The sequence below is a fragment of the Tupaia chinensis genome, unplaced genomic scaffold (assembly GCF_000334495.1).
Source record: "Tupaia chinensis unplaced genomic scaffold, TupChi_1.0 Scaffold000511_1, whole genome shotgun sequence".
Taxonomy (NCBI): Eukaryota; Metazoa; Chordata; class Mammalia; order Scandentia; family Tupaiidae; genus Tupaia; species Tupaia belangeri.
The window spans coordinates 786,427-812,797 of NW_006160024.1; the positions used below are offsets into that span (position 1 = coordinate 786,427).

Sequence of the window (26,371 nt, forward strand, 5' to 3'; positions counted from 1 at the left end):
CAGGAATGCATAGGACCCGCCCTAAGAGCTCTCTTGAGAGCTGGATTGGAGCAAGTGTTCTGGGTTTGCCAAGTCTGGCCGGTTCCCATCTCCAAGCCTACTTCAGTTCTTCGGCCCTTGACTGAGCCTCCGACACAAGCAGGACTCAAAAGTAAAGGCTGGAATGACAGCATGTGGGGGGTATAGGTTCCCTATAGGGTAGAAAGTGGGACCCCCATGGGAGTCCACCCTGGGGCCAGCCTTGTCACACGGTGTCCTACCGCAGCCTGGAATAGCCATTGCTGTGTTGGCCTCCCTGTTTCTGATTGAGCAATGCCTTCTGCCCTGGGAAAGATGAGGAGAGCAAGAAGAGGGACCAGGAGGATCAGAAACAAGATGGAAAATTCTCTCCCCAGGAGTCATTAAGGTCCAGAATTGAGTCCCCTCATTTGCAGATTCAGAAATTTTAAATTTCATCAGTACACCCATAGTATATCAAGCTCAGGGAAATGGACTCATCTTAATTTAACTCAAAATGGCTGATGCATGGGCCAACCAGGTGGCATGGTGATTAAGGCATCTGGATCTCATGGCTGACTGTGCAGTTCAAGTCCCAGACCCAGAGGCTTGAAAAATATGCTGAGTGTGTATGTGTATATGCCCAAAATTGCAAGATAAGAATGGAGGAGAGGAGGTTACAGCATGGTCATCCTTCCTTGAAGGTGCTTTCTCACTTTCTCCTTACCTTTCTTGGTCTCCGGTGAGCGCATGCACCCTGTGGTAAATTGTGGGGCGCGGGGTAGACTGATACATAAACCAGGATGCCAGTTCATTCATCACCAATCACAATCTGAATACTGAGTCATCTGTACGCACTCCATCTCTCCCACGGGAAAATCTCCATGGAGGATTACAGTACACTGGGAGGCTGCAGAAACTCGTACTACCTGGACTGCTTGTGCGCCCAGGCCTGGCGAGAGATCCGAGGTCCAGTGTGACCTGTCATGGAGGCCAGGTCCTGATCCTGGAGCCTAGAGGGGTGTCCTACTCCCTGGACTCCTTGCCACACTCAGCACCAACTTCACCCCTTTAAGACATGCACGTAAACCATCTCCTTCCACTGGTGGCTTAATTTTCCAGATGTGTCCATCAGACTGCATCTTAGCTGGGATCTGAAATGGCTCTCAAGAGGCCCTTACTGACACTGTGGTTCTCGAACTAGGCTGCAGAATCTCAGTCTCTATGGTCTATTTGAAAATGTAGTATTCATCTGATAACCGTACTGTTTGTCAGACATTTAGGAGTATGGCAGAGATTAAAAAAAAAACATGGCATCACCATGTTTTGGTCACCAATGTGTGCCCCTACCCTTGCCATAATAAAAAGAATTCTATTGGAGTTTCAGGAAGTGTAATTGGTTGAGAATACTTCAAAAGGAAGTGGGAGTATTAGCAAAAATATTTTTTTTCTTTTACATGTAAACAATGAAGTTCTTTTAAAGTACTTTTTAAAGATACATGAAGTAGTGTCTGCTGAACATGTTTATATTCCACATTCTTGATTCTTTGAATTAATGTTCGTGTGTATATATGTGCCTCCTTACACTAAACTGAAAATTAAAGACTGGTTGAAAAGTGAAAAAAAAAAAAGAGGCCCTTACTGGAGGCAGTCAGTCCCAGGGCTTCTCATTCACTGCGTGTCGACTTTTCACTGGCTCGCCTCCACTGCATCGTGTCCTGACCACAGAGGTGCCTGCCCTGGGATGGGAGGGTGAACCACACAGACTGCAGGCAGAGAGCTTCGAAACACGTAGGAGCAATCACGTTTGAAAAGCGGGTCAAAGAACCTTCATCCTAGAAACATAACTGTTCGGTCAGTCCACTTGTGCTGGTCGAGAGCCTAATGAAGCTCATATGAGGATATGGAGTCAGGCCAGCCATGCTTAGAGCCTGGCTTTTCTTCTACCTGCTAGCTGTGTGACTAGCTGGAGGTGAGTGAGCTACTCGGCCTCTCATAACTGCAGTTCCATCCTTGTTTATAAAATGTAGACAGTGTGGCTTTGACCTTCCGGGGCTGTTGGAAAGACTAAATGAGATGATGCTCTAAATCCCTTACCTGAGCACCTGACCCACAGTTGGTGTTCGGGGAAAAGATTGTATTACTGTTAGTCACTATTCTGTGAAAACCTGGATTCCCATAACCAAAATAGGACTTTTAAACTCTTGTTCCCTAAGAGGCAGAAAAAGAGGGTTGGCCATGGTGGTGTGGCAGTGGCGTGGTGCACTGAGATGCTGGGCGATGGGGGAGGTCTGCACCCTGAGGTCTCCCCATGCACACCAGCCAAGCTCCTACCTGTGACCCGGGCTGGCTGGGGCTGAGGGGGGATCCCGGCATGAGGACCCCCCTGGGGATGTCTCTCTCTCTCACTCATGGAAGAAACCCATTAACTTTGGAGAAGAAAAAGGAGTATTAAACAGTTTAAGTCCCATATATGAGGTCTTAATCTCAGGAGGAAACATACAGATTTGATAGCACAGAAGAAATCCAGATCGAGTCTGGATTTCTCTGTTATCACGGTTAATAACCACGGTAGCAAAAGTGATGATTTTCAGGAAATCGGCCTCAAGTTCCATGTCAGATGGAGAGGATTTAAGTGTATAAAGTAATAGAAGAAAAGTAGTAAGAATGAGTTCAATGACAGCATTTAGGAATGTTTTGAAGTAGAGAAGTGCACCTGTTGTGAAGAGGTCTCTGCAGACACAGAGCCGGTCCTGCAGTCAGAACACGCTGGGCATGCGCAAGCCGGGAAGCATTTAGTCAGCGTGTCATATACACAGACAGCACGCTGCCCGTCTGGCAGAGGTCTCCGGGGGAAGGGAGAAGAAGTAGAAGGGCCCCATCTGTCTTCGGTGACTAGGCCCAGATGTTTTCTTCAGAGACTTTCGAAGGAAGAGCACAGAGGAGGGAAGGGAAGGTTCAGTCTGTGAAAGTACAGACTTCAATGTCACTCCAGATGAAAAGGAACTCAGAATCTAGCCATTGTTATTAGGAACAAATGGATAAAAGCCTTCTGGCGTCGGTATCCGTTTGTCACCTGAAGACTAGGGGAAACCATATTTGAAATAAAAATGTTAAGCAGTCTCAAGTGGGCTGTAACTATTACAATGATAAATTGTTATTTTCCTGTGCTTCCCATTTTTATCTTGCCCTAGAAATAGCAGAGCTGAAGCCCGGTGCTGCCTGAACCCCTAAGGGTGTACCACTTCCCAGACAGAAAGGAGAGACTAAGCACTTTCATGAACTAAATTACACCCACCATTCCCAGCCCCGTGTAGAATCTTCTCTTGCTTTTCTCATTCTCGAAGCTTGTGAGTAGTTCTCATTATGCAATAGGAAGTCCCTTTCCTGGTTCTTAAGAAAGCGACTAATAATTTAGAATGTTCACATTAGGAGCAGGTTGTAATTATAATTAGTATGTATAATAGTGTGGATTTCTGCCTATCGGGGATTAATTTCAGACTCCTCTCAAGGAGGTAGTTGTTTGAGAACAAGACTTTCTTTGTTAATAAAAACATGATCGCATGCATTATTAAAGCATTAGTTCTGAATTTTATCCATTAGTGCTCACTTCAGTATTCTTCACGGGATCAGCATTTTGCTCCCAATTGTTAATGGGGCTATTCTTTATACAAGCTGCATTCACCTCGGTTCAATTCTAGCTTCGGCATTCATCTTCTCAGAAATTATGAGACGATGCTTACCACCTCCTTGCACATATATTACGTTATGCAAGCTCAGAAGAATAAAACACCACAACTTCAGCCAGAAGTCCCGTGAGTCTGGGTACTTAGCGTCCCCTTATACGCAACCGCAGGAGTCACCCAAGACCCCGCGTCCTCTCGGCTGAAGGGCAAGCTTACCGGGGTGGGACTGGGAGTCTCAAGTCAGCACATCTTATCCTTTGAATACTGGTTTCTTCAACGTTTTTCTCTCACTGCTGGCGTGGAGGTCTGGGGAAGGGGTGTCAGGGGTGGGACCAGAGGTGCCGTGTGGGCTGTAACAGCCTGTGAGCCAGTCTCAGTGTGGCCCGTGAAGCCAGTCCAAGGGAGGGAGGGAGCCCCAGGTCCACTGCCCCTGCTGCTGACCTTTCACTTTGTCTCACACCCAGTAAATATGAGGGTGGTGGAAGCCAGAGAGTAGATCTGGTGAGCCAAGAGTGGGCACACTCAGTTTGCTGCCAGATCCTGGTAGACCCAGCATCTTGGAGCCCACAGACTTGGGGAAAAGAAGGGATGTCCCAGGTTTTGCTTCTCTGTCCCAGACACTTGGCCGAACACCAACCTTTGAGCAGTTGCTGTGAGCAGAAGTTGCACCTGGGCATAGATGGTCGCCGTTCCCTAGAGAGCCCAGTGGTCAGGAGTGCCAGTGATGGCATGCTCTGCGGGAGTCGAGGGAGTGCAGGACACTGGTGTGTGATGACTGAAGTCTGGGAAACCTGGGAGCAGCCAGTTATGGAGGCAGAGAAGGCGAGGGGGACTCGCTTTCTGACTGCACTTGCAGTGTTGTGTTGAGGAGAGTGATGACAGCGAATCCCAGGGCATGTCTGAGGGCAGTGCCCACTGACACGAAGCATTTTCAGTAGGGACGAGGGGGTGTTTTGTGTTAAAATAAAGGATGACTCTTAAAAAGAAGAAGTGAAAGAAGGAATTTAATAGAACTTGAAGCATTGCCATATGTCAACCCAGAAAGTAAGTGAGAAAGCCACCTTGCCCCAGGAGGGATGGCCATGCCACAATCCCTTCTCTTCCATTCTCTTCTTGGGATTTTGGGCACATATGTACACATGCCTGCCATGATTTCTAAGCTGCTGGGTCTGGAATCCTAAACCTCAAAGTTAGCCATGTGGAATCTGGCACCTTAACCACCATGCCACTGCTGGCCCTAAATTGCATTTTGATTTGCCTCATCAGCAATGAGACGTGGGAAGGAGGAAATTTACAAAGGCAGCCTTGCAGCCTCACACTACTTTCCTCATGCTTCCCTGTCAGGGAACACGGTGCGGGGAACGTCTCTAGGAGGAAGTCCCCTTGCTGGTTGTGTCTGTCAGTCACATGGAGGTGTTCCCCCTGAAGCCTCACCATCCCCCCATGGCTTCCTAGGTAAACTTGAGGTTTGGGTCAGCTGGGCCTAGGCCCACCTGTGCAATCCCACTGCCTTGGCTGGAGGATAGAGCTCCTGTGAGCCCTAAGCACCCCGGAATGCAGGTGCTCATCACTGAAGAAAACCATCTTTAGAAATTCTACTCACTTATTCTCCTTTGAAGGAAGTGGCAATTCATGAAGTAGTTTTTATCACAAATGATCTGAGAACTCTCTTGCCCTGGAAAGTAGATGAAAGAAAATAGCCAAGTCTAATTCTTGAATAATATTAGTTTCATGGAGGACTGTTAAGAACAGAACTTAGGCCCGCTGTGGTGTGCTGGGGCCATTAGGGAAACATCCTTGGTTCATATTCCAGGGCCTCTCTGTGTACTCCAGGTGCCTCTGTGTGCTTTGATCCAGGTCTGCTGAAGTTGAGGCTGAAGCTGTGGGTGGGATTGCTGTGTAAAGGCTCTGCTGTGGGGGCCAGCAGGTGGCATAATGGCTATGTTACTGGACTCCCACGTGACTGACTGTGGTTCAAGTCCCGGATCTAGAGGCTTAAAACTCACGCTGGGCGTGTGTGCATGCATGCCTATATCCCTAGAGGAGACTAGTGGAGAAGGGATTACAGCGTGGTCATACCCCCTGGGGAGTGATTTCTCACTTTCTGTCTTTGTCTCTCTCTGTCTCTCCAGAAAGTGCACTTGCCCTACAGTAAAAAATCTCTTTCTTTAAAAAAAAGAAAATTAAAATTAAAAAAAAAAAAACAAATAAACAAAGTCTCAGCTGGGAGTCCCTCTCTCTCTCTTTGTCTGTCTCATGGAGGAAATAAATAAATTAACATAAAAAGAACAGACTTGAGCTGCTGCACTTGCCCCAGATGCTAATGAAATGCCACTTGTCTTTTGGGCACCAGTATGTTGGCGGCCATAATGATGGCAGCTGTTCCTATTGCACCTTCCCTTTGTGCCAAAGCCATGCTGAGTGCTTGACTCTCAAAACTTGTTTAATCCTGGGACCAGCAGTTGGCGTAATGGCTATGTCATTGAACTCCCATGTAGTCGACCACAGTTCAAGTCCCGGACCCTGTAGATTAAACTCACACCGGGCGTGTGTGCATGCCCAAGATCCCGAGAGGTACATGGAGGAGAAGGGATTGTGGAGTGGCCATCCCCCCTGGGAGGTGATTTCTCACTTTCTATCTCTCTTTCTCCCTGTCTTTGTCTTTCTGGCAAACGCATGCGCCCTATAGCAAAAAAAAAACCAAAAAAACAAAAAAACAAAAATAAAAACAAAAACAAACAAACAAACAAACAAAAACTGGTTTAATCCTCACAACAACCTCACAAAGCCCACTGAGGCCACTAAGGCTCAGAGGTGAAGGAGTGTTTGGGAGCGCACACGCAAATTTCCATGTTAAGGCTTTAGCCCAGGCCGGCTAACTCCAAAACTTTGCCCAGATAGACTTTTGGAGGCATCATGTCTGACTCCCCCGCCCCTGCATCCCCCTCACCTCCTGAGGGCTTTCCTCCCAACAGATCCATGTCAGAAGGATGGGAATTCTAGCCTTCTTTAACTTTCACAGGTTTTTGTGTATTTATTTAACACACACTTTCCTGTACGAAAGTTGGCGTGTTCTGCTTTTCACTATGCTCACTGGACTTGCCTCTGAGTAGCTCTGGTTTCTGTTCTATCTCGTAGAATTTCTGTAAGGATTACTAGGGAGAAATAGTCACCTGTTTAAATATCCATTTTGTAAGACAAATAATAATGTGATTGATTGTATGGAAGAAAATGAAATGAAAAAATGATAATAAAAGGAAAAAAATTAAAACAAAAACAAACAAAAAAACCAAACAAACAAAAAAGAAAGAATTTCTGTAAGGATTAAATGAAAAAGCACGCGTGGCAGTTCCAGGGCTGCATGACAGTGCAGGCAGCTGACATTCAGGGAGCAATCAGGGAGTTGGCCCTGTGAAGGGTGTCACAGCCAGAGTGACTCATCTCCTAAGGCCAGGAGGAAGGAACCACTATCTTCCCCACTACCAGCTGAGGAAACTGAGGCCCAGAGAGGCTAAATTGTCACCTAAGGCCACACAGCGAGAAGGAACTGAAGCAAGATTCCGCTTCTTCCTGCTCTCTGCCCACGTGGCAGGGCCCGTAGAGCTTCTCGTACCTGCATCAAGAATAACAAGCCCTTTCCACTTTTAAAATGTGTGTTTGCTCCTTAGTTTCCCACGTGTGACTGAAAAATTGTACCTTGCATGACTTACTGCAAAGCTCTGGTCCACAGTCCCTGCTGACTACATATCCTGGGACCTCGAAGCAGTTTCAAAATATGGTTAAATTAACACTGGAGTGATGGGCAGAGGTCACACGAATTGTGAACAAAGAAGCAATTTGTACTGAGTATATATTGTGAGTTTTCCACTAGGAAGAGGATTAAAAAATAAAAACTTTCACACTGTGGATAAAACAGAAGCATAGGAAGTCTTATAGCAACTGTAGGTATCATTTTATGTTCAAAAAGTATTATTTTGTACTGCCTATTTTAAAGTTAGCTGTATTCGCAATAAACATAAACTTAAATTTAGGTCTTAAAGGACAACATGTTCTAATCTCACGAAACATTTAGCAAATAACCTTTGAGTTCACATGAGCCACCCACACAAAACCCAAAATGAACTACAGGAGAAAAACATAGAAAAAGCAACTGTCTGTTGACAGCCAGATTTTCTTTCAGCTCTTTGAGTTTTTCGTCTATAAATAATCTGTATGTTTGTTTCAAATGTGACCATTTTCTGAAAAGGTGCCTCCTGGCATATTTTCACTTCGGTGTGTCTTAAAAACAAGAATTAAACGTGTAAATCGTGGAAGCATGTTTGGGAGATACCCAAAATGTCAAAAGGAAACATTAAGATGATGTATTCTTTCTTCAGTGCGTCTGTTTATCTTTTGTGAAGTCTCGAGTTTGATAAATTACCAGAGATAAAAACATCATTTTTAACCCATCATAGATCCCAAATGCCAGGAGGAAAAATAGTCCAGTGTCTCCTCTTTACGAATTTACCTCTCTTTGCTTATGACTTATGAGCCTTTACTTGCAGAGAAAACATAATGCTCTATTAACTTGAAACGTGAGAACCCAAAAGAATAAAAAAAAGAAGTAGTATTCATCCTCCGAGGTGTAATTGTTGAACGGCTTTTGTTATCTGCTTAAAGTGGCACAGAGTGTTAGGTGAGGAAAATGACCTCGGAAGAACTGAAAGTGAGGTTTTCCCCCGTATTTCACCTTTGTCTAACAACACTTAGAACCCCGGATTTGGTATACAGGGGACTTCATAAAGTTTGTGGAAAAACGGAAGTGAAGTATGAGTATTTTGGTAGAAAAGGTTTTGAAATGTGTGTATAACTTTTTTTTATAATTCATAGATTCTGTATCTCACAGTGGATATCGAGTCCTTGAGAGGGATGTTTTCTATAATGTTGGTTTCAGTAGAGATAGGTGAAGGCACCTCTTGAAAATCTCTCAGAAATTCTCTCTTATTTGCAGCCTGGGAAATAAGGAAATGCTCATGGATTTTTATAATTGTAAGGAAAATTTGTCTGTGTCCATGAGTACAAGAGACCAGTAGGTGCAGTATGAAGTAAGTAAAAGTATAACGTGGTGGGAAAATGGCTTTCGGCGTGCTCAGAATCGCTGTCTCTCAGTATGCAGAACGGATTCTGGCTGCTGTGCATACTAGAGCTCCTTACCTTGTGCATATCTTTATTGTTCTTGTCCTGAGCAGTTTAAGACCAATTACATTTTATGCAAACCCATTCCAGGCTGTGGGTTTGTGGTTGAGTTTTTCTGACAACTGCTAGAAAAAGCTGTTTCAAGGAGACACTTGGCCCAGTCCTAAGCATCCGAGGTGCTCAAGTCCCAGCTGCAAAGGGTCAGTGGGGGCTGGGAGCAGCTGACCTCAGTCTGCTCTCTTCTTTCCCCTTGCAAGAAGCACGTGACCCGAGCTGGTCCTCCGGAATGGGATCAAATCAGACGCGGAAACCAAAGCAGCAGGATGTTCTGGAGAAGCTGAGGTTGGCTCCCTCCCTCCAACCCCGACTGCTGCATGAAGACAGGCATTTAAACTAAAGAGTCTCTCCACCTAAAACCAGCGTCTGCTCAGTGTCCTTCCCCCACACCCAGACCCTCAACGCAGCGGTTTGGCCCCTCCTTATACCCCCATGCCCTCTGGGAGCTGCCCACATGTTCAGTCTGGCAGCCAGTCACTCGCATCTTGTTCCCATGGCACAGACTAGGATCAGGCTTCCAAGATGTCAGCGAGACCCCACTACTGTTCCTGTCCCAGACACCAGCCAACCGGGCTTTGGCTGGCCTAGAATAGTACAGTCTCTGTTGACACGTCCTCCTCCTCACCGATTTCAAAGCAGTGAAATCTACTTTGTTAGTTTGTTTATTTGCTTACAAAGTTCTGAATATCTCCTGTTGGCAGGACTTTGAGCTCACTGTGTGACAGTCTGATACATTTCAACCTAGTACAGGGGAGACAGGAACCCAAGTACCCTCACACAGGTGTGCTATGACAGCGCCTGAGAGGAACAGAGTGCTTGTATGTGTCACAGGACTCCCGGACGGTTTTGCAGAACGCCTGTCAGTAGTGGGTCTTGAAGTAGGATTCCAAAGTTGGGGACGTGGCAGTGACCCATGGGAAGAGGCCACAAAGGTAGAGGTGACAAAGGGAAAGGTTTGTTCAGGGAACACAAGTGGAATGTTTGGGAAACATTTGGGGGAGAGGCCCGGAAACAGCATTGAGCGCCTGAGACTGGCGAAGTGACCTGGTGAGTCGCGGGTGTGCTGAGCTGCACCCCGAGTCGGCCTCTGCTGGGCACAGTGGGAAGCTCAGGAAGGAGCTGAGCTGGAGAGTGATTGTCATGCCTTGGCTCCCTTGAGGGTCATTTCCAGGCTTCGGAGGTCAGGGTGCTTTGGAGAAAGAGACCCAGCTTGGGGACGGGTAGAGAGTGGGTGTGACCAGCAAGCCTGAGGACAAAGCTCTGCACCAAGGGGGTGGCTCTGGGGGCTGAAAGGACTGTGCACATGGAGAAGTGGCCTCATCGCCATCTTGGAGGAGGCTGTCCCTTGGCAAGGGCTGAGACTTAATTAGACAGCGAGGACTTGTCTGCCAGCAAAGAGGCTCACGCTGGCTCCTGTGGCTTCCAGCTGTGGGGTGCAGTAGGGGCGGTCACCTGTGCCATGCTCTGCTGCTCTCTGGAATGGAGGACGTGAGCTGGTGGGCATGACAGAGCAGGCTGGGGACTGGACAACCAGTGAGCCGCAGCCTTGCCCTGGGGTTGAGGTCCCTCGGGGATCAGCTGCGCCATCAGCACGTCTCAGTGCTGCACAGGAGGCTGTGTCCACCCAGCATGACGGCTGGTCCCCAAGAAGGTACAGGCCCCTTTTCACCTCTGTGTTGACTGCAAAAACAAAGCTCAAGTTCTTTCTGCAAGACGGAGCCCTTTGGTCTCTCTCCCTTTCTCTGTCTTTTAACATTTCCCTGGTACCTTGCGAAGAAGAGGTGGGTGGGGGACTTCAGAAGCCCAGAGTAGCAGACAGCTGTGAAATGAGCAAGAGCAGTTGTCACACACTGGTGAGGAGAGAGGCTGCAGGACACGGCATCCATGGAGAAGGGAACGCACAGGGAGGAAAGCCCCTGCAGAGCCTCTGGCATGGGCACCGGGTGAGCTAGACCCGAGGACCCGCTGCCAGGAGATACTGCTGCTCCTGGGGCCAGGGAAGCCTCAGCAAGGAGCCTCTGCTCCCAGAGAAGGTGGCACGGTTTCCAGGGCTGCTCGACCCCCAGACTCCTCCAGGTGAACATTTCTGCTGCAAGACCCAGTACTAACAGGTGTTCTGCAAAGCTGTCTGGAGTCCCGTGACATATGCCAGCACCCTTTACCTCTCAAGGGCAGGTCACATCACACTTCTGTGAAGGCTACTTGTGTTCACTGTGATAGTGAAGAGAAGGCTGGTTTCCTCCTCTTGTCTGCCATACCCAGGGTGAACGCTTCATACTCCTGCAGTCTGGAGACAACTGCGACAACATTCTCTATGCAGGGACAGAGCCTGGCTTCTGAAGAGGCTGAGGGAGCCTGGTGTTCTAGTGCCAGGTCTTTCTCCGGCAACAGGAGCCTGTGCCTCCCGTGTGGGCCCCGCAGAACAGCACAAACATACTGTGTTGAAGAAAATAGAAAGTGTCTTCCTGCCCCAGCCAGAAGGTTAGACTCGAGGTGAGAATTCTGACTCCTGGAAGTTGTATGGGCTCTGCAGCACGGGGAAAGTGGCCTCTCTGCCTAACCTCCTCTCCCTGCAACCCCAGCTTCATCCTTCGCCATGCAGATCCTCTGGTTTAGACATCCGAGGTCTGTCCACACAGCTGCAAACAGTTGCCCCTCGGCCATCCCATGGGTCCAGGTGTGCAATCGCTGGTGTGTTGCGTCCCTCAGCAGCACAGTGTGGGAAGAGGTGCAAGTCATTCAGGCTGGGAGAGCTGGAGTGTGTGTTACCTGGAGAAGTGGGCTGCAGACTCCTGGTGGAACAAAGCCAGGACAGATCTCTCTAAAGGTGACTCCCTAGGACCTAGGGCCTTGGCATAGGAATTGAGAGAGCAGCTGAAAGAACCACCTGGGAAAGAATTTGGGAGTGATACAACCCCAGGCGCAGGCCCTAATTAGGACCAGAAGTAAGTGCTAACTTAGTGATAGTTTCCCAATCTAACCAGCAATACTTCAGAGAGGAAAATAACTACGGTGGGGTGGTGCGTGTGGTTTATCTTACTTCTTACTCTCCCCTATTTGCAACATACCATATTCTAGGCATCATGGTTTCCCTGAGTGTTAGGCATCTCCCATTTGGCAAGATCATACCTACCTGGCAAAGGTGAGTGCAGGGGACGAGGCAGCTGAACATAGTTTACCTGCCAGCTCTTTGCAACACACGTTCAGGAGAGGAAGCACATGTGTTTCATTTGGGTTGGTCTACATCATTTTCTCCCAAATGATCATTTGTTTTACTTGGATCAAGTTTTTTTGTTTTGTTCTTTTTTTGTTTTTGCTTTAAATATGTCCCAATAACTTCTCTCCCCAATCTCAAAGCTACTTATTATCTGAAAGTCTCTTGTTGGGGCTGGACAGTGGCAGTAAAACAACATGGTGGCTGCGAGGCTGACCCACACGAGAGGGTCACCTGTTTGCACCTGGAGACCTCCCTGAACACATGGGCGTGTGTGAGCTCCTGAGCCCGGGCTGGCTGAGAATGAGTGGATCATGGCATCAAGACCCCGTGGGGAGGGCCATGTCTTTTCTTTCTCTGTCTTGCTCAAGGAAGAAAGGAAGCAAGGAAGGAAGAAGGAAGGAAGAAGGAAGGAAGAAGGAAGGAAGAAGGAAAGAAGGGAAGATTACGGTTAAAAAAGAAAGGAAGAACGAACTTGAAAAACAATACAATAAAAAAAATAAAGGTCTCCTGTTTGCCTTTGTGGTTAGGTCAACCTTTCGTACATGGAAGCAGGGTTCAACCGAAGAGAGCTGAGCTGTGCTCAGACAGGAGGACGCCTTGGCACCTCCCACGGGAGCAAACCATCCCGCCCCAGAACACTGAAGAGCAGTTAAAACAGTAGATGTTGAATCAAGAAAGTGATTCCATGCAGAGTGTCTTAGGGAAGGTCATTGTGTCCAGGGAGAGCTTGCGTTGTGCTGGGGCCAGTTTTGCTACTTACCTCACTCTTATTCGGCACTCAGCCCCTTGAGTCAGCTACGACAGTGGAGGACGGTAGATACCCCGAATGCTTCATTTAGGTTTTTCCATTTCTAAGTTGGGGAGGCAGAAGGGAGTGAAATGTCCATTTGTCATGATGCTTCTCCCCCTCGGCTGTCGATGAGGAAGTACCAGGGAAAGTGCCAGTGCAGACCTGGCGGGAGGGGATTTGGAGGAAACCACAGTGGGGGGCAGTGGTGGGAGAGAAACCTACTGTCGGCCTAAGAGCATGTATCATGCTAACCTCCCAGGTGCTGGGACACTACCGGGACAGACGGGGTTCTGCTCTGTTTAGCCTCTGTCCTCAGGTTGGCATTTGGTATTTGCTGTCTGTGGAGAAAGAGCTGCAGGGGGTCTGCCTCATGACACTCAGACACCAGTAAGGGAAAGCTGTTCCATGTGGCCTCTGCCCCATACAGGCACCTCAGTCCAGTTCCACACCTCTGAGTCATAGCTTGGGGCACGCTGGACATCATATGCGTCAAACAAGATGGCCGAGGCAAAGGCCTGTCTTCTGAGCCCACTTCTGAGCTAAGGGCGGCATATATGTCTAAAACTCAAAAACTGGTTCAAGGGGACCAGCAGTTAACATAATGGCTATGTCGCTGGACTCCCACGTAGTCAACTGCGGTTCGAGTCCTGGACCCAGTGGCTTAAAACTCACGCCGGGCGCGTGTGCGTGCGTGCCCAAGATCCCAAGAGGAGAATGGAGGAGAAGGGATTGTGGCGTGGCCATCCCCCCTGGGGGGTGATTTCTCGCTTCCTGTCTCTATGTCTCTCTTCTGTCTGGCGAGTGTACACACTCTATGGTGAAAACCTCTCAAAAAAAAAAAAAAACTGGTTAAAAAAAAACCCCAAAAAACCCAGACCGTCAAGTGGTGGCTGGATCCCACATGACTGACAGTGATTTGAGTCCTAGATCTGGCAGTTTAAAAAAATACACCTAATGCATGCATGTACCCCAAATCCTGAATGGAGAATGGAAGAGAAGGAATGGCCATGTGTCCATCCTCCTGGAAGGAGGGAAATGACTTCTCACTTTCCTTCTCCCTCTGTCTTTCTCTCTCTCTCTCTCTCTCTCTCTGGTGAGTGCACACACCATACACCAAGAAAAGGAAAAAGAAAGAAAGAAGAAAGAACAAGACAAAAGAAAGAAAGCAAGCAAAAGGAAAGGAGGAGAGGCAGAAATAAAGCCCAGCGTGTAATGTGTCAGACCAACACAGGGAATGGAAAGAAGTCCGTGTGGCAGAGGAAACTTGGAGGATGCTTCCTAAGGTACACAGAGGAAGTGGACTCTGCCAGGCGCTGTCGACCCCTTCATCCTCACACCAACTCCAGGAAGCAGGCATCTGTCTCCAGGTGTGGCTGATGAAACCGAGGCCAGTGAGGGCATGTGACCACCCAAGGACACACGTCTGACTGTGGCAGCGCGGAGATTGAAAGTCACTTCTGCCTGACTATAAGCCTATGCCGGTGAGCACTCCACCACTGGGCCCAGGAGAAGGTGGAGATCTAGGCAGCCTGGAAGGAGACAGGGAGGGGACTGCAAGGCTGGGAACCAAGCCTGGGACTAACGGTAGTGATGTGCTATCAGGGTGGTTTGCACCGGGAAAGAGGATTCAGGCTGAAGAGAGGAGTCATAGCATGAGCACCCCAGGAGACCAGGGTTGCTGTGGTGGCAGCAGCAGGTAGGGCGGCAGAGAGGAGGACTGGGTGTCTGGCGAGGGCGTGAGTTGGAAGGATCTCAGGAACCAAGTGGCAACTGTGGCTGTGAAAAGAGTGCGTCTGAGACCTCACACAATAAAATTCAGCAGGTTCAGTGACAGCGGGTGGGGGAGCGGGGAGAAGAATCAAAGACCTGGGCTAGGAGACCCGGCAGCTGGTGGGTGACAGTCCCACAGAAATGGGAAAATGCAGGAAAGCGTTGGCATGGCATGGAAGTCAGCAGGTATGGATTGGACGCACAGAGTTCAAGGTAGCTTGAACGGGGTGCAACATCTTGTGAACAATTCAAAATGTCATGGAAGAGCCCAGTGCATGGGCAGTTAGAGGTGTGACTGTGGGTCACCACAGGGAGGAGAGTGCTGAGACTGAGAATCAGCCCTCCAAGAAAGCAAGTGGCAAGGGGTTTGATTTCTAGGAACGGCACCAAGATCCTAAGTGACAGCGTAAGCTGTTACTAAATGAAATAGCCACCTTTCAAAAATGATCTGAAGAAAACCTAACATTTGAATTTGTAGATTATTCTTTACTCATCTCAGACAGGAGTCAGAATTCAATATTTCATCATACCAAATCATATAGCTGCAAAAGTCTGAAACAGAACTGTGACAGAGTTGGGGGGAGGGAGTTCTTGCTTCTACTGCCTCATGGTCTGGTGTGTTCTGAATGGATGAGAGCAAACACATTGGGAAGAATACAATATAGCATGGGCTCTTATCTCATTCTGCAAGTTTCTATGGAGTCCCTCTTTGGTGCAAAGTTCATTTATTTTTAAAAAAATATGAATTGTAGATCTTTTGTGCTATAGTTTTAATATCTACCCTCAAAAATTCAGATATAGCCAATGTGATGGTATTAAGAGGAGAGACCTTTAGGCGGTGATTAGGCTATGAAGGCTCCTCCCTCATGAATGAGATTAAGCCCTTATACAAGAACTTCACAGAGCACTGGGTTCACTTGCCTTCTGCCTTTAAGGACATAGGAGGAGGCCCTTACCAGAACAAATGCCAGCACCTTGATCCTGGGCTTCCTGGCCTCCAGAACTGTGAGAAATACGTTACTATTCTTTATAAATTACTCAGTCTTTAGTATTCTGTTACAGCACCATAAATGAACTAAGACTATGGAATTAATTTTGGCATTAGCCAGTTGAAGACTGGATGCACACAAACATTGAACATGTAAACACATAAAGAACATGTAAAGCTGGGAACATTGATCCCTCTGTTGAAGCTGGGAACTCTTCATCTTTGTAAGAGTGAAATGTAGACTTGCTAGATATAACAAGCAGAAAATACAATTGGCAAGTTAAGATTTCACTAATTTTGTCATCATAAAAGTGGTCTAAATTTTGTTTTACCGGTAACATGGAATACTACAAACAATTACACAAACACCATTCTAATCAATGAAAGTTAGTTATTGCTAATATAGTCCTCTTTAAAATACCTGTATTTGTAAACATGACTTGCAGTCATCCTTAGGGTCAAAACAATAGAATCAGACTGTCCCTCAGTGTTGGGACTGGGTTCAGCTCCACTCAGCTTATGGGGTCTGTGACGGCTGGGATGGAACCCGGGGGTCGTCAGTGGTTTTGTCGGCTGGGTGGGCAGAACCATTGTGTTCAATGGAGGGCCGAGCTTTGCTCTGCTCATGGGCAAGACGTAACACTCTCCCCAGCAGAGAGCAATAGAACGGGTAACGAGGGAATGCAGCTTTGAGTGTAGCAGTTAGAGACTAATTTCGATGAGTTCATTCGATAAAAGCCTTAGTAAAAACCCTGCCAGATGATCAAATCTAAAGGGGCAGGGAACCATGGGAGCATTTTCCAGAGTGAAACAATTTAGTCAAACAGCCTCCAGGGAAGACAACTCTGGTTTGGAGCTTTTCTAGACCAAAGTGAGAACTGTCCATGCAAGTGGACCTAGAAGGGAGGTTGGTCACAGAGAGAGAGAAGGGGAGTGTAATCGTCTAGCTTATCATTCCTAAGGCTTTCGTGACCGACTTAATTTTTTTGAAAGTTTATTTCTTTTCTTTGTGAGCAAGAGACAGACAGAGGGAGAGAGGCAGAGACAGGCAGTACCTTGAAGAAAGTCTGTAAGCCATAATCCCCCCCCCCCCCGTTTCGGCCATCCCTGGATCACTGGCACACATGTGGCTGGCATGTTAAAGGGGTCTCTGTGTGCAAATCCGGAACCTTCCCATGTAGGCAAGCTTGCAGAGTGCTGTGATTTGCTGCCGCACCACTGTCTGGCACCATCGTGGCCAGTGTAAATAGAACGTTAAGACATTATCCTGCAGCCCCTGGGGTTTCTCTCTACCATGCTGTTGGAGAAGACTAGTTGGACAAAGATGACTTGATGCATTTGGGGAGACTTTGGGGTTTGCTTAAGGCAACACTTGAAACCATGTCATGCTCATACCAAGAGAAGAGTTGAAGCTGTAGAAGACTGAGATAGAAAATCCAGCTCTGACAGCTTTACAAAGGCAGGTGGAATGCTCTCGATGGTGGTGATAGGCAATGGGGATATGGGGGGGGGGGTCTTTGGGGCCACAGGTTGGCTCTGATCGTGTCTGAAACCAGGACCTCCTGGCAGTTTAAGGTGGAGCTTTGCTGAGAATGAAGACCTTGTGTTCTGTCGTAATCATCCCAGTTGACCAGATGGAGGCCTGACCCACTCAGGGGACATATGGGGAGCTCTACAGTGTCCCCAGGAATGCTGGATGACTTGTCATTTCTATCCATTATAACCAGCCTTCTCCTCCACACCAGAAGTGCCTGGAGGGACCAGCAGATGGTGTACTGGTTATGTTGCTGGACTCCCATGTAGTCAACCGTGGTTCGAATCCTGGACCCGGTGGCTTAAAACTCACACCAGGTGTATGTACAGGTGTGCCCAAAGTCCTGGAAGAATGAAGAAGGGACTGTGGCATGTTCATAACTCCTGGGGGGTGATTTCTCACTTTCTGTCACTCTGTCTCTCTGGTGAGAGCACACGCCCTATAGCAAAAATCTCCCTCAAAACAAACAAAAAAAGTGCCTAGAATCTGAGGGTAGGCATTGATGTCCTGTTTCTTCTCTTCCAGTTGCATTAGAGCAGTTCTCCCTGGCGGTGAGGCGCTGCCCTGAACAGGAGGACCGGGCTTTGCTAATGAAGGTAGGTCATCAGATAAGATGCTTATTTCCTAAAGACCGTAGCATTTTTATTGGCCTGAGGAGAGTTTCATTTTTACAAGTGGGAGTAAATTTATCATCCCTGAATTTCGTGCTCCTCAGGGATAGACTTGTCATCTGCGGGTAGGAGGACTGCTGGTTAATGAGCACAACCGCTGTCCGGGGAGCGCAGGAAGTGACAGGAGAGTGGGTGTCAACTGCTAGCGGGGAACCTACTTAATTCTCCAGAGGGCTCCGCTGGTTCTATTTAAACTGATCTGACAGAGTCTTGATTCTTTTAGCAAATTTATGAGGCTTGGCCAAATTCCATGTCTCCCACCGTACTTTTTAATTAAGACAAAGGATTCTGTACGTCCTGAGTCTGCCGCAGCCTCGCTTTCGTCACCATAGGGAATGCTGCACAAATTAGGCTGTGCGTAGTAACCGCTGCAACGGGCCCCTCGTGTCACGGGTCCCTTGCCCTTGAGTGGAAGATGAACTTTTCTTCTCGGTAACAATTGTTCTGCTTCTTTCCACACGGCACATGCCGAGCTGTGGTATAACCCGTCGGGTCATCAGAAAAGCTACGATGCATTTTTCCATGTTTTTCTATGCAGAAATGCATCGTGACTTTGCAGATGACCCAATACATTTCGGTTGCACATGTAGGTGAGCGAAAAAAGTGGGAAAACTTGGCAGGCAGCCCGCATGAATGTAACAAGTGCCTGGTCTTGGAAGGCTGAAAGCAGTAGGTAGCAGCAGATCACAGAGGCGCACACTCGCACACACTCACACACACTCCCATCGCTAGGACCCGTGTTTCCGCCCAGGCACTGTACTTACCCTGACCTGCAGGTATGTGCAGTTCCATGATGTCACCTGAATTCCGTACCATCAGGAAACCACAGGTGTCAGGAATTGCATTTTTTACCTCATCACCGGTTTCTTTACCAGGTGTCCTCTGACTTTAGAAATGAGTGGAAAAAGAAAAAAAAGAGGGCATCACTGTCAGGGATTTTCAACTCATTTGCTTAAGATGTGATATTTTTGGCCTGCCTTTTTTTTTTTTTTAAGCTTTCAGTGATGTCAGTTTTATAGTTAAGAAGTGCTGCTGACACCAAGACTTGGGTCCATCTGGGAGCCCTGACGGGCCGGCGTCCTTGGCGGGTAACTGGCCTGGAGGGTGCCCACCCAGCCACATGAGCTTTTCCTGCTTTCTGAGTTCTCTTCACATGGCTGTCCGTGCCCTGCTCTGGGTCTCTCCTGGGTGCAGGCTGGCTTTTGGTGCCCTTGAAGCAGCCCTTGGGCCCCAGAGACTCACCTCTTCACCCCCTCCACCCTACCACTGTTCAAGGTGATGCTAAAAAAAATCAAACAAAACAAAAGTTTTTTTGTTTGCTTTTACTTCCAAAGTTTATTTGCTTATTTCTTAGAGAAGGAGAAAGAGAAGCACCCCCAATGAGGGCTTTACCCCAGTCCCAGCTGGTGCAGATCATGGACATACGTGTGAGCCTGGCATGCTCAGGGAGGTTCTGGGATCTGAACCCAGGACCTTCCCTAGGGGGTCCAGTTGCCCTGTCGCTGCACCAGCACCCGACCCCTTTTGGCTCTTTTCCCCATTTTGGCTGACATGTTTTCCTGCTGCCTGCTACTTTTTGCTTCTCATGTCCATCTCCTACTATCCATCTCTCCCCATTTTCAGAAGATGAGACTCCTGTCCCTCACCAGGTACTATAGTGACCCCATCTAGATGGGACGTGGGCACCCCAAAGGTGGTGTGGGGTGAAGAGGAACACACCTCCAATTCTGCTTCCTGCTGTCCTCATGGCTTATACAATTTGGGATACCATAGCGCCTTTCCGAGATTAAAAGAATAATAATTTAAATATATTATTATTATTATTTTAATCTGCTATAGGGCATGTGTGCTTACCAGAGAGAGACAGAGAGAAAGTGAGAAAGCAAGCTGCCAGGTCTGGGACTAGAACTGCGGTCGGCCAGGTGAGAGTCCAGCACCTCAACCACCATGCCACCTGCTGGCCCCCTCTCCTGAGTTTTTCATGTCTAGAGTGGCGGGGGGAAGAAACGTTGCCCACACCCCCCTCATAGTTTTGCGTCCTCGCTGACTCTCATACTGTCCTGGGTTAGCTTTCCTAGCGTTTGCTTAGAAACGAACAGTCTGGGGTTGGGAGGAAGATCAGCCTGGCCCTGTGGAGTCCTGGAATGTGTATGATCTCCAGGGACAGCCAGGATGTTCTGTCTTCCCTGTCGGTTTCTGCAGACTGTGCGACCACAGCGACCAAGGATGGCCTCTGTAGGTGCTCTCTCAATTCTTGGAAACATTTGAACAGGCTTCATCAAAGGAGTTTCACTGAACCAAAACGTGTGCTCAGCTCATGTATACCGAAACTGTTAGGATTTTTATTTCAGAAGGCTGAGGTTTTCTAATGTCACATGTCAGAGGGCACCGCGTGGGTGTGGCGAAGGTGTGCAGGATTTCTGTGGACGTCGAGTGAGAGAGCTTACTCAGGTCGCTTTGGCCACAGTCAGCCTGCAGGTGGTGGTTTCTCTGGGAGCTGTTCCCCTGGCAGATTACCTGCAATAAATGCAGTGATCCACTGAACCGCATGAAAACGTACAGGGGGCCAAATACACAGACCTGAACCAAAAGTGATATTTTTAAAAATTATATTTTGTGTCCATACTGTTCCATCCTTACACGGTCACAGGACATCGAGACCCAAGGACAAACACTTCATTCTAGACTGTGCAGGAGCTCAGTACGCGGTGCTCCGAGTCGGAGCAGGAGAGGAGTACACTGCTCAGTGTGGGTGGAGCCGAAGCCAGCTTCCCCTAGCAAGACAGGCACAGCGAGGCTCTGGACAGGGCAGAGCCAGAGCCTTCCCCTGGGGACTGGGTAGAGCAAGAGAATGACAAGTCACTAGTCACCATGACACAGCTAGTTAGTAGGTGGTAAAACTGGGACAGAGTGCCAGGGTCTATGGACCACTGGGCTGGGCTTCTTCCTGGTACATCCACTCAGTGGAGCAAATGGCCAGAGAAATCACCACCCCGTCCCTCCACCACGAGAGCACACAGAGGTGACACTGCCGTGGAACCACGAGGTGCTCTGTTGTGGCTGGCCCACGGAACCACGCTGTGGCTTGTTCATCACCCCCCGTGCTGTGAGACGGGGAGAGGCAGCTTTCCCATGACTTGGTTAGCCATCCTCCCAGCAGAGGTCAAGGCCGTCACTGACTGAACAGTTTCCTGCCTCTCTATCCCGATGAAGGGCCTGGAAAAAGGTGCTGGGGGGTAAGACAGGGTGTTAGGGCGACCTTGCAGTGAGATTTTGCTACTCTTGGAATCAGAAAAAGCTTTTGATCCCTTAAATGACTTGGCCGATTTTTTTTCATTGCCAGAGGGTATGTGTACTCGCTAGAGAGAGACAGAGAGACAGAGGGGGCAGAGAGAGAAAGCACCCCTCAACAGGGTGTGGTCGTGCTGCAATCCCCTCTCCTCCACTTCTCCATCATGTCAGGATGTGGGGCATGCATGCACACACACCCAAGATCCGAGCTGCTGAGGTTGGGATCTGAACTGCAGTCAGCCATATGGGAGCCAGCTCTCCTAACCAATCAGCTATGGGGCTGGCCTTTGGCCCTACTAATGTTTTAAAAATTTATTTGTTTAGTCCTTCTGGGGGGGACCACCAACAGAGTCTTCATGCTGCGAGCCACCCCCCAGCCTCAAACCCAGAAAAGGGCACCTGAGCCTGATCCCTTGGGGTCCAGTTTCTGTCCCCACTCTGCCAGAAACTAGTGTGCCACCTCGGGCAGGTCAATTTTATCTTCTTTAGCCTAGTGTCCTCTTCTGGTCAAGCAGAAGGTAACTCAGAGGACCCCAAAGACCTTTCCAACATCCACACTGAGGCAATGCATGACGACCTTGCCGACAGCCCCAGGCCTTGACGTGCTTTAGTGGAGCCCTCGGCCCTCCACCACCTCTCTCCTTGGGTGCTGCCAGATCAACCTTCTTGGGACCCCACATCCCACAGGTCACTCTCAGATTTGCTTCCAACCCTAACTTCCTCTCTCCTTACCCAAACCTGCACTTTCCTGACACCACTAAAGGTTTAGCTTGGGTGACGGGCACAAACAATGTCTGTCCCAGACAAACCAGGGCACGTGGCCAGCCTTCATAGGAACAAAGGTCAAAAATGGCTCTCCCTAGCCTGCCAGGCTTCTCTCTCAGGGATTGGTCTGAACTCTACTGCCCTCACTCCCACCAGATTGGCCCCTCTTGGAGGTTATTCCCTCTCTTTAGGATGGAAACTGGCAAAGGACAGATCTCTTGGTGCGATCTGCATTTGGACGGTCATTTTCTATACTGAGGACATGATCACCCCTCCTTGTTCTGTTATCACATACCTGGAGCTGCTGCTTCCAATATGGGTGGAGGACAGCCCCAGCCAGGGTCTTCACCGGGACTAAAACTTGCCAGGGCTGTCACCTGCTGGGACCCACTGCCCTCCTGGACAAGCCGGAAAAGTGAGTAGGATGCTCTAGGGAAAGTAGCCCTTTGAGACCACAGGCTTCTGTGAACTGAAAGCACGACTTCCCCACTCCAGTGACACTGAGCAAATACTAGAATGTTCTGTTCACTGCAGCCCCTCTGCAGGCCCAGCATGGCCACCCTGCCCAGGCCTCTGGCTAGAGACACCATGGAAAGGTTGACACAGGCCTTTCTGTAGGAGGAATCTGATACCCTACCACATTTACAGCTGAAAACAGTAACAAAACCCAAACTGCCTACTCAAGGAGAAGTAAACAAGCCAGCCGCTGGGCTCCTGCACAGCACAGCCTTGACTCTCTACCCAGTGACAGCACGTCAGGCGGCCACACACCAGGGAGAGCGGATCCCACCTGTCCTCCGTGGAGGCTGAGTGGGGAGGCCTCTCTCGTGATGAGACAGATGACGCTCTGGTCTGAGAAGACACACAGAGCAGGTTTCATATTGGGTGTTGACCCAGCCGTCCATGCAAGGGCCCACAGGGGGGCTGGGGCACGGTAGCCAGGTGCAGAGGCCCAGGTTGAGCAAACACGCAGAGACGACTCCCCAGATAGGCTCCATCGACTGGGGGGTGTGCAGGGCTGAATGTGGCCGGCAGCTTTCTCAGCATTTCTCACCACCCATAAATATTTTTTTTTCCTTTTTAATTTTTAACGTTTTTTTTTTTTTTTTTTTTTAAGTTCTTGCTATGGGTGTGTGTACTCGTCAGAGAAAGAAAGAGAGTGAGAAAGCACCCTTTGGGGGGATGGCCTTGCCACAATCCCTTTTCCTCCATTCTTCTCATGCATGCCTACGTGCTTGGCATGATTTCTAAGCCATCTGGTCCAGGGCTGGAACCACATAGTCAGCCTCATGGGGTCTAGCACCCTATCCTCCACTACCTGCTGGCCCCGGAAGTATTAGTGCTGCCTTGCAATGCGCAGTGGGACCTGGGCAGACATGGAAGAAAGGATGCCAAGCCCCTCCCTCGCACACACACCTTGCCCATGTGGTCTGGCCAGATGCAACCCCTTCCCTAGCGATGCTCTAAGAAATTTCACACTAAAGTCCTTCCTGAAACCAGAGACCTCCGAATGAGGTCCAAGTTGACCAAGCACAACTTTTTCCAGAAATAGGCATTTTCTCCTAGCCTGGTAGAAGAATCCTGTCAGAAATGAAGGTTTTCTCAAGAAAAACAATGGCTTTAGCCCGAGGGTGCTGTGTGCTGAGGGGAAAGGGCCTTTTCTGCATGACTGCTCTCCCGTTTACCTCCCACCTCCCCCTTGGAAGGTCTAGAAGCATCCCAGCAGGCTGGTTGTCTAGGATTTCTTAAATTGCTATTGTCGCAAAGATTCTTTCTGCTTCACTTCTCCCATAGCTCCTCTCCTCCCCTCTCCTTGGTGGTTGGCCAAGGAGAGTAACTGCGTGATTTAGTGTCCAGTCCTGGAAGTGGACTGCCCCTGCACAGACGCCGTCTGCAGGCCTTCTGCTCAGAGAAGGCCTCGGTGCCCTCCCTCTCCCAGGGTGCTCACCAGGGCAGCCCAGCGCTGTAAGCAGGGTGTTTGCAGGGGACTGTCCCGGCCTCACAGGCGGCTGGCAGCGGCAGTTTGAGCCTGTCAAGTGGGCGAGGTGGGGTTTTTCCCTCTTTCCTGCACTCTAACTGCTCTCTCTTCCTTTTCTCAACACGTGTAGGTGGTAGCTAGTTTAAGCCCCAAGCCCAGCAGCCAGCAGTCACGAACACTGCCGCCGTACACAGGGCTGACTACGATGTCCCCCTTTCTGCAGGTGGCCCCTTTTTCATGCCCAAGGAGCCCATATTGGCCTTGTGCCTTTTAGAACATTCCAGGCCACCAGGCAGCCTCTCAAGTCAAGGTGAGAGGGCTGTCCATTGTGAACCACATGTCCTGTGTGAGACCAGACGTGCCTACGGCCACCACTCAGTCATCTGGGACTAGTCATGGGATCAGCGTCCCACACAGGAAAAAAGGGGTGCTCTCTCAGGGCTTGAGTGAGTTTTCAAACTCAGCCCAGGCGGGAGGAGTAGCGTCAGTCTCTGTCCCTGTTCCTTTTTTTTTCTTTTATTATACCAGAGGGCCTGTGCACATGCATTCATGCACGACGAGAGGGTGACAGAGGGAGAAAGCACCCCCACTGGGGCTTGGTCACCCTGCAGTCCTTTCCCTCCACCTCATCCTGTCTCCTGTCGAGATGGGGCACGTACATGTATGCCTGGCATGAAGCTGTGGGGGCAGGGACTCAAAGCCTGGTCAGCTGTGTGGCATCCAGCTTCGTTTGCATAATGCTTAACTGCCATGCTGCGGGCCTAGTTCTGAAGGACATTAGCACAGATGGTCAAGGGTGGCCGTGGCTGTGATGCTGAAATCCAGCCTTTGCCGACTGCTTTTATAGAAATGCTTTTAAAACTTTTCTTTTATGGGACCAGCACATGGCATAATGGTTATGTGGCTGGACTCCCACATGGTTGATCATGGTTTGAGTCTCAGACCTGGCGGCTAAAAACTCACACCGGGTGTGTGTGCATGCATGGCCAAAATCCTGACAGGAGACTGGAGGAGAAGGGATTGTGGTGTGCCCGTCCTCCCTCAGGGTGATTCCTCACTTTCTGTCTCTGTCTCTCTCTCTCTCTGTCTCTCTGGCAAAAGCACAAGCCCTGTAGCAAAAATTTCTCTAAGAAAGAAAAAATTTACTTTATGATTTGTAACTTACATTCAATCATGTACATCTCTGTAGCACACAATATGTTTTTCAAGGTATGCATGCAGTAAGCAACCATCACATCAAGGATATTACCATAAACATCATTTTCTTTCTTCTTTTTGAGAGAGAGTTTTTTGCTATAGGGTATGTATGCATTTGCTGGAGAGACAGAGAGACAGAAAGAAAGAAATTACCCCTCTGGGGGGATGACCAGCCACAATCCCTTCCCCTCCATTCTCTTCTTGGAATTTGAGCACATACGCACACATGCCTTGTGTGAGTTTCAAACTGCCGGATCCAGGACTTGAACCACAGTTGACTATGTAGTAGTCCAGCGATGTAGCCATTATGTGACCTACTGCTCCCATTCAACATCATTTTCAACAGAAAACTTCTCAATCTTGTACCTGATAAGTGTTTTTTATTCCCCCTGGGGCCTTCCCACCTACTCTCAACCAGCCCCTCCTCTCTGACTGCTTTTTTTTTTCTTTTTTAAAAAACTTACATTTAATCATTGCATATCTTTATAGCATACAATATGGATTCTCAAAGCACAAATGCATTACATGTCAAACAAGTCAAAGACATTACTGTACACAATAACTTTCCATTCTTGTCTGTTAAATGTGTTTTCCTTCCTAAGCCCCTCCCTCTCACCCCAACTGCCCACACCCTCCTATACAGGCTCTGGCCTACACTTGCTGTTTCTGCTGTGACATCTTCCAGTCTTGCAGCTTCTGCCATGAAGTGCAGACATTTGGTATCTATTGAGCAGGGACATACAAAGTGAATGAATACAGGTTTCATGCTAAGCAAAGCAAGCCTTAGGCTGTGAAAGACAGACTTTGTACGTTCCCGCTCTTGACTGCTTTTTTTTTTTTTTCCTGCTATTTTTTCTCTCCTTGCAAGCTTGAACCAACCAGAAAGAAGGGAGTGTGTGGCTGGCAGTGTTCCCAGGATAGGTTGTTTAACACATGTGTAGTGTAGACTTGTTATGTGCCAGGTCATGTTTTCCACTAGCTGGCTCATGGGAAGACTGTGTCTCGATGCCTTTATATCTAATAAGGAGAGCGTGTTACTGGGGACCTAGAAGTCACTTTTGAAACCTACACTTCCAGCAACAAATGCTTTTCTCTCACACCTGTATCTTGTGCCATTGAGACCCTGGAATGCCCCCGCCTGTCATTCTTGGAGATCTCCCCATAAATGCCGAGTCTGTGCCAAAGTTCTGCAAGGCCCACTCAACCAATACCCACCCCCCATAATCCCTCTCATGGAATTTTTATTTGGGAAAGA

General features: G+C 48.7%; 1 protein-coding gene across 1 annotated transcript in view; it reads left to right on the forward strand.

Moving 5' to 3' along the window:
- The window catches only part of ACOXL (acyl-CoA oxidase like), a 391,620-nt gene that overhangs the window by 295,160 nt on the left and 70,089 nt on the right, over window positions 1-26,371 (forward strand). Inside the window, exon 16 of the mRNA XM_027774989.1 lies at window positions 17,740-17,810. Coding sequence (XP_027630790.1) covers window positions 17,740-17,810 — 71 coding nt within the window. The remainder of the gene's footprint in view (window positions 1-17,739; window positions 17,811-26,371) is intronic.